Below are 17,350 nucleotides of genomic sequence, written 5' to 3' on the forward strand. Positions count from 1 at the left end.
TGACATGATTATTCTTTCAATTATTACAAAACATTTTAAAAATAAAATAGAAGCTAAATGCAGTAGTAGCTTGCATTGCCTAACTGCTTCTCACCTTGTAGTTAAGAGAGGAAAAATTTATTAATTGTGAAAATTGATAATTAATATAAGATAATAGATTGGTCAGATAAAGATTCTTTGCCAACGCATCTTACTGAAAAAAAAAAATTAAGTCTGCAATTGACAGCTTGAAGACCAAAGAAAAAAGATTTATCATCACAATTATAAGTGTTGTTACCATTGGGATGCATTTTTATGTAACATAATTAATTTTATTTATTCTCACTTCACTCTTTACAGGACCATAACCCATTTTCCCAAGTCAAAGTTTAAGGTTTTTTTCGTTTTAACTATATTGGAATTCAATCACCCTAGTATCATGAAAACAAAAAGTACTGCATCCAATCTGGTTCTACCGTCTCTATTAGCTGCAATAGACAGATACTAAATAACAACTTGGTTCTATAGTAAGAGTTTATTTGGCTCGTGAAATTTGAATTAAAGTTGAGAATTTTAAATTTTATGTTTGGCATTTGATTCCAAGACTATCAAGATTTAATTAAAGAAAGTAGAAAGCCATATCTACATGGAAAAGCAAGGATAGATATTTGGTGTCTCTATAACATGTCTTTTTACGAACCTTCAGAAATAAACAAGAGGAAGCTACTTTAACCCATAACCCATTCCAAATTACATAAATTCAAAACAGAATTCCCTTCATATGATATGTATGTATATTACTATGAATGTTCCCGGATGTTCATTTGGATGGTTTAGGAATTTTGATGTTTAATCTAATATAAATAAATTTGACAAATTTTTATCCCACTTTCGGAAGTTTTTTTAGTGGGTTACTGCATGTTCTAATTTTAGGTTTTGTTTGTTCATTTTGATGGTTTGAAAATTTTTCAACATTTATTAGGTTTTGAATTTATTAAAATTTTAAATGTTTAACTTACCATAAATGAATCTAACATGGTTATTAGTTCATTATGTTGAATTTTAAATGTGTTTTTTATTTTGTTTTATTTTTTGTTTGGTCTTGGTTTTTACCATAGTCTCTACTATTTTCGAAATTTTGGAATCACACATTTCATGGTATCTCACTTTTGAATTTTTTTTTTTGTTTTAAGTGAAATTTTGAATAGTTTTTTACTGTTAGGTTTTGGATATTCATTTTGATGGTTTAAGAATTAGAGTTTAACTAGTATTTTTATCCGTAATAATATTACGAAAATATAAATGTTTTAAAATTATGATTTACTTTGTTCTAACAGTATGGGTTATACCTAACATAAAAGATTTATAAAATTAAATTACTTTTACAAAAAAAGTCGTAGGTTGACAAAAGTCTCTGGCTAAGAAGACCAAAGTATCTGTAGATAAAAAATTAAATAATAAGATTTTTTGTTATTATTTTTATATAAAAAAGTATAATTTTTTATTAATAATTAATTTTAACATTCGTTATCTAAAATTTAAAACAATTTAAATGAGATAATTTAGGAAGAGAGTTTATTAATTTTGAAAAAAAAATATTTTCTCTCAACTTTAATAAGAGAGTGCCATATGACACATTTGATTATTAAATTAGATAGTAATATATGATACATAATATAGATATATTTCAATTTTAATTTTAATTTTAATACAATTAAAGAATGTCATGTTGCACATTTTAATTGTCAAATTAGTAATTAATTATTAATTATTGATAATGATATATAAAATAGATAGAGTGGTTGAAGGAATGAGAGAAATAGAGAGAGAAAGAGAGAGGAGGGGAGAACTCTTTAATTTTGGAAGAAAATATTAGATTTCAATTAAAATGAGGAGTGACATATGGCACATTTTGGTTGTAAAATTAGTAAAGAGAAGGGATGAATTCTTTAATTTTGGAGGGAAAGATTTAATTTCAAATATAACGAGAGAGTGACATATAGCACATTTTTGTTATAAAATTAGTAAGGAAGAGAAAAGAATTCTTTAATTTTGAAGGGAAAGATTTTATTCCAGTTACAATGAAAAAGTGACATATGACACATTTTGGCTCTAAAATTAAAGATTTATATTTAATAGATAATAGATTTTGATGCACTAATAGGGCAAATACAGCCGAGTAATCATATCCGTTCTTTTGAATGACTATTTACGTAGTTAATGTGAAAAATAGTTATTTTTATTAATGTAACATTATATAATTAGATGCACGTATAAAATTATTTTACATTAATAGACATCAAAATTAAATTTTTAAGAATTGTTGGGTGTATATTAGGCTGCTGGGGAGTTGACGAGTGGCCGTCAATGGTATTGTGGTTCCAACAGAGAAGAACAAAGATAGGGGTGAGAAGAGCGAATGTGAAAGTAGGGTAAAAATGAAATTTTGAACAAGAAAAAACTGAAATGGGATAACAAATAATTAATTCCTTTGTTAAACACTTAACAATAATATTATACTTTGTAGTACTCATGCCCACTGTTTGGTGCGACATAAATTTTTAATAGATACATTGACACATAAATACATACAAAATATATGTATTTAGTATCTCTCTTTTAAACTTAAATATATTTTAATTAGTGACACTAACTTTTTTTTTAATATTTTTACCCTTACTATTTTTCATATTTATAGTTTTACCATTCAAATTTTAAGAGTAATTTATCTCTCTTCTTCCCTTACCTTCCCTCAGCCTGCCCTGTCCCTCTCTCGTCCCATTGAAATTCAGTGCCTCCCCTCCTCTCACCGCCTCTCCTCTTCCTTCTCCTCCTCATAGATCTACAACGTACTTCCCCACTTCCACAATGTGTATCTTATATATTTGTTTTGTCAAACATAATAGGTAGACATTAGTACTGTGTATATATCTTTGGTGTTTATGTCTTAGGGTCCGTTTGAAAAATTCCAAAAGCTACTTTTTTTTTTAGCTTTTGACTTATAAAAAGTTACATTAATAGTGTTTGGTATAATTTTTTAGATAAACTTCTAACTTTTTAAAAAGTTATTTAAGAGCTTTTGAAAAAGTTAAAAAATGTGACTTCTCCTATTTTCAAAAGCTATTTTATCACTCATATTTAATGCACAACTTTAAAACAAGGACTTCTATAATAACTTTCCAAACACTTTAAAAGTTGTTATTAATAAAAGTCCTTATATTTTAAGCTCCTTTTTCAAAAGAACTTATTTAAGAAGTTTAGCCAAACTAATCCTTAGTATTTGTTTCTCGCAGTATACACTAATCAAATGGAGCCTAACATAATTTGCGCGCATGTGTGCTAACCCTAAACCCTAACAAAAGCAATAACTAGGTCCAACTCAAACTCAAACTCAAAAAACTCATTGAAAGTAGTTTATTTTAATGATGAAGCTTTCAAAGTGCAGGAAAACAAGAGGGGTAAGGTTTACACATGGGATGGATTCTTAGGCATTTGGAGAAATAAAGTAGTATAGTGTAAGGCACATAAGAGTGATGCTCCCACATGCAAATGTATGCTTATCATGGAGACATAATCCCTTTCATCAAGGCTGTTTCACACACAAACTTGGAGACACTGCCATTGATGGTCTACATCTTCCTACTTTTGCACGTGCACATCCCCTAACCTAAAAGATATACCCAATATTGTACCCTCAAAAATTGAAAAATACTCCAAAGATAATAGGATATGTTTGGTTTTTGTTTAAATTATAAATGTTCTCCGACCCATATTTAGTTAAGTAAATAATGGAAACGAGAAATAAAATAAAAATCAAATAAAATACAACCATATTAATTAGATGTACACTAAAAATTAGTAACCAATATAAAATACACGTACACGTTAAAATATAAATTCATTGTAATAAATTTAACTAATTTTTAGTGTGCATATAACATTTTAACAGAATAATAGACATCTTTCTCGTCTGATTGATTTCTTTTTTATTTTGAATATTTCCTGTTAAAGATTTTATGAAAAAATTAAAAAAAAAAAAACAACAGTGAAAATAAAAATAAGAATAATAGAAACGAATGAGGCATTTAGCATGTGAGAAGATGGCAAAGTGCTTCCCCCCTAACGAAGTTCTTTCTCGGGTACATACATTTCATACCTAAATGAAAATCAAATTGTTCATTCCACTTAACCATGACATGCAAATACACTGATTATAACTGCAAATTTAATCTGGAATTGAGCAGATTTGATGGGGAACTGAATCAGCAATATATTTTTTTATTCACCAAGTGACATTGCCAAAATTTTGATCTTTAAACCAAGTAATAGAGTAATGATTTTAACATTTTCAAGGATTTCACTGAAACAATAACCACAGAGCCTTCCAACTTTATAGGCTATTATACCAAACTGCTGAAAACATAAGACAATTAGCATAAAGAAGCATCTCAGCAAAATGAATGATGATTCTAATCCATCAATCAACAATCTTCTACATCTCTTATCGAGGCGTGCCGAGACCCATTTCTGAGAAAATCGAAAAGAGACAAACACTTATGAGCACTGGCTTACAGATGAAAAGTTTCTTCTACAGAAGAATGGCTAGGCAAAGGAGATAACAAATTAACACACACCACTTTTACCCTAGATAGAGATGAATGTAACATTTAAGAATCTTAAATGCTGTTTCTTCAACATATAATATAAATATGTAAAGAGTCTATAGGTATTATTAAAACTGACAAACGTCATCGAGAAACTCATCGCACAAGGGCAAGTATAAAGGGTAAATCTGTAATGTGTTACCATTATATCCTTTGACTTAAGAAAATTGAAAAAGTGGACTGCAGCATAGTTGCATTATCACACTGATGAAACAAGTCAATGAATAAAAAAATTAAAAAAATAAAAACGCACCGATGAAACTAGCAAGCTACAAGCAAAACATTGATTCATCTTGATATAGTGGAAGAATGAGTTAGTGAAATGTGTGCTAAGGGTAATGGTAAGAACTCGTCACTAATAGTTCTTCCTCAAACAACCAATTTCCTTTGTATCCTTCCATCCTTCTTAGAAAAAAGGATTTGAATTTTACTGCATATGTTATACTGCCTAAGTAAATTTTATCGCAATGCCATTAGACCAACTATGTTATATGAAATGAAATATTGGTCGGCAAAAGATGAATAGGAACATAAACTTAGTGTGGCATATATGAGGATGCTTAGATAACAAGCAACCAAACATGTATGGACAAAATAAGGAACTAGAATATAAAAGAGAAAGTTTGAGTAGTGCCTATTATTAAAAAGAAGTAAAATCCTGTCTTAGGTGGCTTCAACATGAGGGAAGAAGATCGGTAGAACATTTGGTTAGGATGGTGGATCAGAAAGTAGATAGGTAGTGAAAGATAGAGAAAGACCCAAAAAGACCATACACGAGATGGTCAAAGGAGATCTATGTGTAATTGGACTCACTATAAATATGATGAGTTCCGCTAGGGAACCAGCTAAGAGTGTAGCCAACTAGAGAAAACTAGTTGAAAAACAAGTCTATTACCAAAAAACAATAATAACTTCCCACTATCTTAATTTTCCGAGTTTCAAAATTAGAGATAAAAGGGGGTTGGCTTGAGTTGGCTTATATCGTAGTTAGCTCTCTAGACTTTTTCATATGATATATGATAGGGCACAATGATATCGTTTGATTCATATAGCCAACTTCATCTAGTGGAATAAGGCTTTGTTGTTGTTATTGTTGTTTATCCTGCCTAACTAACAAAACTAGTCATAGCAACAAAAGGTCGCATTGTTTGTTCCAATAACAAAAGTCACCAAAACAATTCACCTCTTTACCAAATTAAATAACTCACACCTAATATCAAAGATTCAAAGTAGACCGCCAGTGTGCCTTGAAACATGAAATAAATAGGAAGTCTTCATTAAGCAAAGAAGTGAAAATGATTTAGTTGGGCACTCCCAAGAAATGCTTGTGCTGGAATGTGGACCTATACACAATTATTTCCAACATAGGAAAATATTAGCTGCTATTGATCTTGGATACATGGATCAAACAATGCTAGTATTCTATCGTTAAACAAGCAGTTGTTGAACCATTGAAATCTACACCTTTTTGACGTCTCAATTGTTTTCTTGAACTCTCACTGGCTCAAGCTATTGGATTATCCTCCAGCTGATCTATGCTCCTTACTATTAGGGCTTCTATAGGCTTTCTCCACAAATGCTCAAACCAACCTAAGACGATATTCTTCCAAAATACATGCTTAAACAACTTTCTCTCCAATTGATCCATTTCAGTTCTGTTTTGACTAGTATGTATACTCATCTATACAACATACAATCACTCAAATAAATCAATATAAAAGCAAATCACATGCTTAAAAGGACTTAATAAGCATAAACAGATTGAACCATCTTTACATAAAATTCATGATGGCTGGTATTTGACATGCATAAAGGAACTCCATCTGTAATCTCCTTTGATTAATCATTGCTGACAATGCCTGACTGGCAATTGATTATATGAATAAGGCTTGTTTCTTTGAGCATTTAGTGGATCTTTTCCCAACTCAAACTAAAAAGGGTAACTTCTGAATAAAAGTACTCTTTAAAAGAAAAAATCCCATAAAACCAGATTATGTTTACTTAAACAAACACATCATACATCACAAATGAGAATATTTGATAGATCAAGCCTACCCCCTAAGCAAAACCAATAATCTTATATTGACTAAAGAAACCTTATGACAACATTTTTGTTTTGCAAAATTGTACACTATACGTAACCTTGAAGGAAATGAAACAGGCTGAGACTCAGAAGCTAAACATGTATATTTGTTTTCATTTCTCTTGTGCAAACATTTGGACTAGAACTTAAAGCACATATCCCTTGCATAGTGAATAGTGACTCATCATCTGCTTCATCGTGCATACAAAAACCATCGAAGGAAAAAACAATCAAACTATTAGCCTTCATCAGCTCAAAGTCGTAGCCTCGTAGCCAATAAGTTGACCCACAAAATGACAAAGAGCTTCAGAGTCATTCTGGTTCTCCTAGTTACACTCAGTGTGTTTTCCAAGCTAGAGCTCAGAATAACATGAATAACCAAAACCTCAAACCTAATCATGAATGAGCTCATTCTATTTTCTACAATCCTAGTTTCCTGCACCCAGTCAAGCACACTCATACTTATGATATCAAGCACAGAAAAGGATTCAAACACAATGCAATGCAAGACTATAAGGGGTAAAGGAAATAAACAAACACACATTAGAGTTAAAAAGTTGCTTACAGATATGAAACAAAAAAACAAATTTGGAGCATTTTTATCAAACTCCGGGGTTGGCACTGCAGAGCATACCCTGAGACAACGATCTCGAGCTCCTCGAATCAACGCCGAGGCAAGATGTCAGGCGCGCCGAAGACACCGCCGAGTGCAGCGGAAGCAGGGACTGCACGCACCCCAGCCGAGAAACCGACCTGTAAAACAATTTAAAAATATACAAAAAATAGAAAAGATTGAGCACTGAATCGAAACAGGAAACAATTATTCTGAAAAGCGGTTCCTTTATTAATTGAATTGGGGGGAAATACGAGACTTTGCCTTGAAAGTGCGGCGGAGGAAGAAGAAGAAGTAGAAGTGTTGAGGAGGGAAGGTGAGGGCTTTGGCTAAATCAATTTTTATACTTTTTAAATTTTAATTTTATTATATTAATATATTATAATCATTTTTTAAATCATAGAATTGAATTTTAAATAGAAATGATTCTTTTCTTAAAGGAAATAGAATTCTTTTTTCATGTTAAATAGTTTTCAAACAAATTCTAAGTCTCTAACTAATTAAAAATACAAAACGGTCATTGACTTTCTAAAATACGAAATATTTAAATTTATCCGTCAAAAATATATAAGGACAAATTAGTTCCTGGGAGACTTAAATGTCTCGCGTTTAAAATACTTTAAAATTAAGGAAAACTATGATAAAACGCTTTAAAATGACGGATATGGTCTTGATGTCTTATTTTCTTGGCATTGAAGTAGTTCAAAAAGATGATAGAATCTTTATTTCATAGAAGAAATATGCAAATGATATTTTAAAAAAATTTCATATAAAAAATTTAAAACCAGTTCCTATTCCAATCGAAGAGAAGTTCAAGTTGTATGTTAAGAGTGTTAGGATTTGGTTGAATTAGTCCCACATTACTCAGGATAGCAAATGGAGTGGGTGGCCTAGGCTATAAATATGAGGCTAAGTTCTCCATTTGTTTTTGCACCAGTCAGAAACACTTTAAGCTTGTATCTGATTTTTCTTTTCCTCTGTACTCTTTGATTAGAGAGTGTTGTGAGGTGTAGTTAGATATTTGCTTTGAGAGAGTGTGGGTGTACTGGGGTGCCGGTGAGAGAAAGAAGTCTATGTGTTGTAACAATTTTCACATAGTGATATTCTCTGGTTGTCATTTGACAACGGCCGTGGTTTTTTCTCCGGTAATTGGAGTTTCCACGTTAAATTCTTGTGTTGTGATTGTGTCTATTTTATTTCTCTGTCAAAGGTGTTTTCTCAAGGGGGAATGGTGTCTTATTCCCAACAAGTGGTATCAAGAGCTTCGGTTCGGTGGGATTTATTCTTAGTATGCTCTGTGGTTGTAGCCTAGTCTGACCTTCCACATCAGAAAAGAATTTTGTCCTGTGGCTTGAGGTTGATCTTTGGTTGCTGTTGTTGTTGCTGGAAGGCAGTGTGACACTGTGAGAGTGCTGTTTGGAAAGGTTCTGGCTAAGGAAAGACTTGGTATTTAAGTGTGTCCATTGTGACCCACCTCGCTTTCCTGGGGACCCTTCCTAGTGCACGGTTGAGTTATACTATTCCAGTATACGGTTGCAACAATGTCAGGATATTCAAGTGCTGTGAAGCTTGAAATAGAGAAATTTGATGGAAGAATCAATTTTGGCTTGTGGCAAATACAAGTCAAGGATGTGTTGATACAATCAAGTTTGCACAAGGCGTTGAAGGAGAAGATCTCTGATTGCTCTCTCTATGAGAGAAGATGATGTTCTCTAGAAGACAAGAAGTATCCTCATGGTATTACCGCACTGCCATGGATAAGGATGAATTGTGGCAATCGGGTCCACAATTGCACACGGGCATTGTTGGCGTTAAGATGCAAGGTGTGTGGCGGAGTTAGGTCGATAGCTGAAGAACTTCCAGGAAAAGCCAATTTGGAAGTTGCACCATGAATTTTCAGCAAGGTTTCGATCTGTACCAAGGTGAAATGCTTGGAGTGGTCTAATTCCAAGTGAGTATACTTTCATGGTGGAGTATGATAGTTCTCTGAACTATGATTGTCGGTATAGACAATGGCAGCAAAGAATTGTCGGTGTTGACAATGGAAGCTGAAGATGTGTGACTATTTCAATCAAGGTGGAGATTGTTAGGATTTGGTTGAATTAGTCCCACATTACTCAGGATAGCAAATGGAGTGGGTGGCCTAGGCTATAAATATGAGGCTAAGTTCTCCATTTGTTTTTGCACCAGTCAGAAACACTTTAAGCTTGTATCTGATTTTTCTTTTCCTCTGTACTCTTTGATTAGAGAGTGTTGTGAGGTGTAGTTAGATATTTGCTTTGAGAGAGTGTGGGTGTACTGGGGTGCCGGTGAGAGAAAGAAGTCTATGTGTTGTAACAATTTTCACATAGTGATATTCTCTGGTTGTCATTTGACAACGGCCGTGGTTTTTTCTCCGGTAATTGGAGTTTCCACGTTAAATTCTTGTGTTGTGATTGTGTCTATTTTATTTCTCTGTCAAAGGTGTTTTCTCAAGGGGGAATGGTGTCTTATTCCCAACAAAGAGAAGATAAAGAAAGATCAGTAAATTTCACATATTACAAAAGCTTGATTAGAAGTCTAAGGTACTTGACTGCGACTAGACCAAATTTCGTGTTTGGAATTGGATTGCTTAACAAATTAATGGATGAACCTTATACTAACCATTTGCAAGCTGTAAAATGGACTCTTCGATATATCGGAGGTACTTTAAATGATGATATTTATTATGAAAATACTAGTAAAGTGAATCTTATCGGTTACACTGATAGTGATTGGCAAGAGATATAGAAACAAGAAAAAGTACTTCAAGATTTGTATTTCATCTTGGTTTTGGTGTAATTTCATGGTCATCGAAAAAACAATCAGTAGTTGCTCTTTCTACCGCAGAAACAAAATATATAGTAGCAACAAGTTGTGCAACGCAAACAGTTTGGCTAAAAAGAATTCTTAAATAATTGAACGAGAAACAAAGTATTCCAACAACAATATTTTGTGATAACAAGTTAGCTTTTGCACTTTACAAAAATCCAATGTTTCATGGTAGATCAAAGCATATTAATATTCGATTTTACAAAATTAGAGAGTTCGTGAATGAAAAAGAAGTTGTTATCAAGTATTGTCCTACTAAAAAACAAATAGCAGATATATTTACAAAGTCTTTGAAGATCAAGTTATTTTATAAATTGAAGAAGACGCTTGAAATTATTTATTCTGCAAGTTTGATTTAAAGAAGGTAATATTGATTAAAAAATTAAATAAACTTGCACCACCTCATATATACAAGAATCTTTATGAAACACGATTAAAGAATTGATGAAGCAAAATTTTAATTAAATACAACAATCATCAATTTACTGGATTTTGTTAAAAGCTAGTAATATTAAAAGCTTAAAAAATTTTCAAGTTGTTCACAATGTTGATGTTACTTATTTTGAAGTTGTTCACAATGAATGCTTATATTAAAAGTAACTTATAAATAAGTTATTTTGTGTTTAATTTTTAGTTCTAAAAGTATTTATTTTAAAAAAAAGTGATAAAAAAACTTTTTATTATAAGAGAAGTCTTTTTTTTTTAACTTCTCCTTAAGCACCAAAATAGCTTTTTAAAAAATTACAATTTTATTTTAAAAATTGTACCAGACATTAATATTACACATTTTCATAAGTTAAAAATTAAAAAAAAAATCACTTATAAACCTATCCAAACAGACCCTATTGAATATCTACAAATAGAGTTAGTATTACCAATCCTAATTACAAATAAAATCCCACAATTAATTTACGTTACCATTTAACTGATTTTTTAATAGAACATTTTTTTTATTAGAGGCAGTGTTGACTTTCGCTAAAATAAACAGAGACCAAGTTGATGCAAAATTTAGTTTAAAGATAGTGATTGGTATTTTTTAAAATTTATAACTTTTTTGTGACAATTATTTTATGTAGACTTTCATAAAATATTTAAAAAGTAAGTGATGTGTATATTTTAAAATTTAATTTTTTGTTACATTTTAACGAACAATAGTTCCCTTACTTTCTCACAATAAATCTAAAAAAAACAAAAATAGTGTTCTATTCATCTCTGGTGATCAGGATACAGAAATTCATACATCTGAAATTCTGAATAATGTGAGATATAAAAATAAATGTAGCAATGAATATGAGGGAATCAAAATAAGCTCCAACTACAAATTAGTACTATTGAGTGCTACCAACTATAAACTACCTAAAGTGAGGTTGCAATGGCCAAAATGAAGATACAAATGGGAGGAAAGGTCATGAAATTTATCATTACAAGGTTTATTTTTCTGAATTCTGTTAAAGTAGGGGCAACTTCCCAGTCACTGAATCTACATATGATTTTGGTCCTGAACAAAATCAGCAATAAAGTTTTAGCCATTCATTCAGAATCAGAAAGCAACATATTATAGTGAATTCAATGACACACAAGCACTTGGAATAAAAGATATTGCTTGCAAGTGGCTTAAATGAACTTCTTAAGGTTTCAAGTGTGGTAAGTTTTTTCGATGCATTAAGTGCTTGTTTGGACGCCATTAAATCAATAGAAAAATATTTTTTTTCAATGAAAAAGATCATTTTGTATTTTTTAGTGTGTTTGGCAAATTTCTATTAGTAAAAGTAAAAAAGCACTAAAAAAATAAAAAAATATATTTTTTGAGAAACTACAATTTACATCTTGTTTTAAAAGATCTTTTTTCCTTATAAAAAAGGATGTTTTTCACATAATAAATAAACAAAAAAGTACTTTTATCTTATTGTAACCCAAACATAATTGATAGATAAAAAGATCTTTTTACATGAGATATCCAAAAATAAAATTACTTTTACTTTTCTAAAAGATCTTTTAAAAAAAGATAACTCGAAAAATATCTTTTCTTAGAAACTCACCCAAACAAGCCCTGAAGACATAATTTTGAAACCCTATTAATTCTTCTAAGCACTCTTAAACAAACCCTCAAAATAGAAAGTAAACATCGGCATCAAATCCAAGGCAGAGAGGCATTCAATTTCTATGCTATTTACATTCCTAATTTTCCTATTATGATTTTTCATGCACAAGTTTGATCATACATGAAATACAAAGCAACAAGAAGATTACCAGGTCCAACAGCAAGAACAGTCTTTGATCCTGCCGAAACCTGCATATATTAAAGCTTTAGCAATACTATATTGCTATAAATAACCAGCAACACTAAATTTTCCAAATGATACAATCATAAAATAAAGGTTCCAATGGATAACATGGGTTTTAAAATCTAGCAGTAAAAGTTAGGACTATAAAGGTCCTAAAATAAAGTTCAAGGAGTATAGATTATTACAAAGGACTTTGCAGCTGTAACTATCACAATAACTCTTGGGAAATTGTGGATTCAGATTTCTTATGCCCAAATATGGGAAGTAATCTCTTTACCTCAAAATGGTGCAAGGAGATGAAAGGCGACCATTCAAATTTTAACACTTTTACATTTCTTAAGAAGTAACTATTAGTAATTTCACTTGGAATTCGCTACAACCCACTAACTCCCTGATAGAGGTTTGTGAAAACATGGTATTATATTCTCCATTTTTATGCCACATAATAAGTATTACCTGTGTTCGCCCAGCGTCAGCAACAACAAAGGTTGGAAGGCCAATACTATCAGCTGTGTCCTTCAGCTTATTCCTGATTAAAATTATCAGGTTCATTGTTTCTGAAAACAAGAAATGAAATTAAAGTATTTAGAATAAAATAATCTGCTTACATTTCTTGTTGATTCCTGCAAGTCACAACAATTTTTGGCTGGCCGCAGCTTTCCCATTGTCTCAAAAGTGAACGGTTGCTGCAAAAGTATTCAGTAGTTGAGTTTTATTACACCAGCAAATGCACCATCAAGTAAAATGATCATCATCTTCATGGCTAATGGGAAACATTTTACAAAAATTACATAAGTTTTTCCATTTGCTCGTGCTTTATAGGTAAGGAATAAGGAAACTTATCAGAACAAAAGTACCTGTGGATTAATTCAGCATACATGCCAGTGGCAGCATCTGCAAAAAGCGGAAAAAGCAAAGGCATAAGGAAGTTTGCAATGGTCAGAAGTAGATCCTTGACGAAATTAACAAATTGGTTCTTATCTTACGAGCACATTGCGACGCAATCTTTCCAGATTTCATCTTTAGGTCTTGCCTTACAACTAGCACCTGACAGAGGTTGCCATTGAAATCAGAACCTTTTTTTTCCTTGAGAATTAAAAGCAAACAGATAGAACTGCACCAGAATTAAGCATGGAATCAACAGAAAGTTTGGACTATTCATTGAAGAAATTGCTTGCTAAACTAAATTCCTGAATTCCTATTTACTAAACTCCAATATCTGTATCTCTATCACCCTGTTTTATTCTAATCCCTAACTACCAATGCTAACTAATCAGAGGCATGATCCTTAACAGAGACTTGATGCCATTGCCATACACTACTTCAAAATTTATTATGCAATCTTTGATTTCTTTTTCTTTCTTTTTATTTATGCAACACAATCTGGTTCAATTCTTCCCAGTATCAATAGCATTTATGTATTCACCTCAAAAGTTTGTTTCATAGGTTGTTTCTTTTGTAGAATTGCAGATTGAACTTTTGAGATTTTACATCGTATAAATTCAACCATCCAACAAGTTCAATAAACGAATCCTTTTCATACTAAAAGTCACCATTTCAATCAGATACATTAACCTAATAACCAACTAAAAATCAAAACTCAAAAAGACTCCCATAATATGAGAAATTGATGATGAAACGGATTATAACAAACTAAAGGACTAACCATTTTCAGGTCTTGATCACCATTACTAGATACTGACAATTGGTGTTGAGCCTTGCCAGATGAGAAATTTTTCTTGGGAAGATGAAATTTACCGGGCTTTGTCAAGTCCAACAACAACCCAAAAATGAAACCAATAACAAGACCCGGAACAAAGTTCTCTGGCTTGAAACTCCCTGCTAGCCATTCTCCCTTTTGCTTTTGCTGTTGCTGCTTTTAACAAAGGTTGGAAAACATAAATAAAAAATGAACATCACAAACTTCTTACAACCCCTTTTAAGGAGAAGGTTATATAATTATAAAGGAGCTTCCATGAACCCATTTAAGCATTAAAAGGAAGCAATTTGCATACCCCCTGAATATTAAATTACGCAGGGAACAAGGATTGAGGAGAGTGATAGAGATAGTTGTGAGTTAGTAACAAACCTGTTCCCCAGGTTCAGTGGATTTTAGGACGAAACGAACCATCGGGAATTGTACGGTTTTGGTGAAGAAGGGACATCAAAAATGGAATGACCTTTTGAAAGTTGAATACTTGAAGCTGCTTTCGTATTATCAGCAGAAAAAGGGTTCAGAACTTAAGAAGAAGAAGATAAGCCTGAGTTACCGAAATATACATATATGCACTAAAAATTTATTCAAGTAATTATACTTTTAGAATTGGTTTACTAATTAGGTATCAAAAGAGGCTGATTTTTTTCCATATAGAAAATAATTACGGGGTAATGCAACGAAATAGAGGCTATTTTTATTTTATATCAAAGTAAAAGTGGTGATATGTTTTAATATTGTAATTTTTGATATTTTTTAAAATTGTAGAAAATATATAAATTAGAGGGTTTGATTTTTGTATTTTAAATTTTTTATTTTTTTAAAACAAATTGGACAGTCCTATTTCGGTATTTCTTACAAATCGAACGGTTCGATTTGTGTACCTATATAAATTGAAAGATTCAATTCCTATATTTCTACAAATCGAACGGTTTAATTTCTGTACTTCTAACAAATCAGATGGTCCAATTTTTACTTCTCTAATTAAACGATTCTACATTTGAGGAGAATAATATCCAACAATTCATATTTTAAAAAAATATCATTACCACTCTAATATCAAAAATAAAAAATTCACGAAATAGATGTGTATGAAATAGATGTGTATGAAATATTTGCGCTATTATAATATCAGTCAAAATTGCAATTTACATTTTATTTTTTTATTTTTTTTTTATGAAACAACTCAAACGTAGCTTGTTTTTTATGACGGGCAACTTTTTGAATTTTTTTTGTTTGTTTTTGAAATAAGCCCATACACAAGTTGCGTTTATCAAATCAGTATTTTTTCAATGAACAATGGTAGGAACCAAAAGGGTATTAACCAAAAACCAGCTAAATATCTTTGGATAAATTTAAAATTTCTACGAGTTAATATATATGGATGTTTCTTCAGTTAAGTATTAGAATGTTTTTTTTTCATACTAAATAAATGTTCTTCTATATATTTTTCGAATTTTTTTGTATTACAAATGTGAATGTCTCTATTTCTTTAAAAATTTTATATTTTTTTTTAAATTTTATAGATATTTAATTATTTTTGCTAAAATATAACTGGATATTTCTTTTGTTAAGTATTAGAATGTTTTTTTTTTTTTCATATTAAATGAATGTTTTTTTATATTTCTATAATTGTTCAAGGACTCCTTTTGACTAAGATCAAGTGTGTAGTTTGCAGTCTCTTTAATCATCAACACGGCACCTAATATTCCAAAACGATTGTTTACAAGGTAGAATCTCTTCATACAATGTGATGAAATCCTCGGCAGTGTTTAACTCCTGTGTTTCAACAACGCAGCAAATAATAAATACCAATTAGCACATGGTAAAGATCAAGTAAAAGGCCACTTGAAAATTTTTTTTCTATTTTTCTGGATTAGAAGGAAAAGATAGAGGAAGCAAAATTCTCTTCTCCCTTCATTTCAAATCTCAAGGAGATTAATAATTACATATATTTTTTTTAAATAAGAAAAGAGTGTGTCCAAACATAAAAGAGGCGCATTCCATGGAAGGGAACTAGATCATAACAGTCAAGAAACTCCTAGGAGAATATAAAGAACCAAAAGAGATATGAATATAACCTTGAATCCGATCTGGTTCGCGAAAGGGAAGCGGTTTTTGTCGACGGTGGCAAATCCGACAAGCCAGATGTCGGTGATAAAAGAGTGATAAAAGAGGAGTGGATCGTAGTGGGGAGGCGGAGAGGGCCTGACGGTGAGAGAGAGGTCTGTGTGTGTGATTGTTGGAAGTGTGTAGGTTAATGTGAGAGAAAAGACGTTTTAATTAGGTTTACTTAATTAATTTTAAATTTTTTAAATTTTGAATTTAAAAAATTTAAAATTAATTATTAATATAAATTAATGTAGTTTTGTTTTTTTTTGGTGACTTAATGTAGTTTTGTTTAGTTTTTGGCTAGTAACCTCTTGGTTTCATATACTTTTTCTTTTTTAATATTTTTTTGAAATTCAAAAATGCAGGTTGCATTGGCTGATTTTTTTCGTTATGAAAAAACTGTTGGTGTTGTGCAATGAAATGGATATATGGACAAAATTTTACTATTATGGTGTTAGCCCAAAATGTAACCTACATTTTACTCTTTTTTTCATTTTTTTATTGTTCAAAAACTAAACAAAATGCAGCATGCGTTTTGTTTTTTTGCAAGATTTTCAAATTTTTTTATTTCGTTTTAGCCTAAACGCAGCCTGCGTTTAGTGATGGGCAGTAAATTTTTTTTGAAATAACAAGACGCAGCTTGCGTTTTGCTTTTTTGTATCAGCTTTTCTTTTGGAAGATGCAAAACGCAGGTTGCGTTTTATGAACTGTCAGATTTTTTTTTTGGAAAACTAAAAACGCAGGTTGCGTTTTGTATAAAAAAAAATATTTTAATCAAGAGTCCTGCCTATAAATACAAAGTAAGACTCGTTCAACTTGCCTGACTCCACTTCTACTCATCCTATTCTTCTTTCTTGCACATATGTCGTAGTTCTTAGTTTCTTTGGCAATTAGGTGTGTCAAAAAAGTCGGATTAGGTGAGGTTGAAGTTATGGAAAATACTGCAAATTTGCGAGTGTATTATAACGGTGAGGTTATACCAAACACACATGAATGAGTGACTTTTATTTGTGAATGTCCGTTGTCATTTGCTATTCCATGTACCATGAG

The 17,350-nt window shown here is 31.3% G+C and overlaps 1 protein-coding gene and 1 long non-coding RNA gene across 2 annotated transcripts; both read right to left on the bottom strand.

The window, feature by feature from the left end:
* LOC107624530 lies at positions 4,073-7,479 on the bottom strand. The gene is made up of 2 exons (XR_001616923.1): positions 7,292-7,479; positions 4,073-4,506 (listed from the first exon to the last, which is right to left on the bottom strand). It is a non-coding gene; the product is annotated as an uncharacterized LOC107624530 (long non-coding RNA).
* Positions 11,372-14,759, bottom strand: LOC107624107 (peptidyl-tRNA hydrolase 2, mitochondrial). Its single transcript, XM_016326565.2, has 8 exons — positions 14,564-14,759; positions 14,141-14,347; positions 13,461-13,521; positions 13,332-13,368; positions 13,083-13,160; positions 12,931-13,003; positions 12,440-12,479; positions 11,372-11,687 (listed from the first exon to the last, which is right to left on the bottom strand). The coding sequence occupies exons 1-8, from the start codon at positions 14,603-14,605 to the stop codon at positions 11,638-11,640; spliced, it is 588 nt and encodes a 195-aa protein (XP_016182051.1). The 5' UTR covers positions 14,606-14,759; the 3' UTR covers positions 11,372-11,637.

This window comes from Arachis ipaensis, chromosome B10 (genome assembly GCF_000816755.2).
Source record: "Arachis ipaensis cultivar K30076 chromosome B10, Araip1.1, whole genome shotgun sequence".
In the NCBI taxonomy this organism is placed as follows: domain Eukaryota; kingdom Viridiplantae; phylum Streptophyta; class Magnoliopsida; order Fabales; family Fabaceae; genus Arachis; species Arachis ipaensis.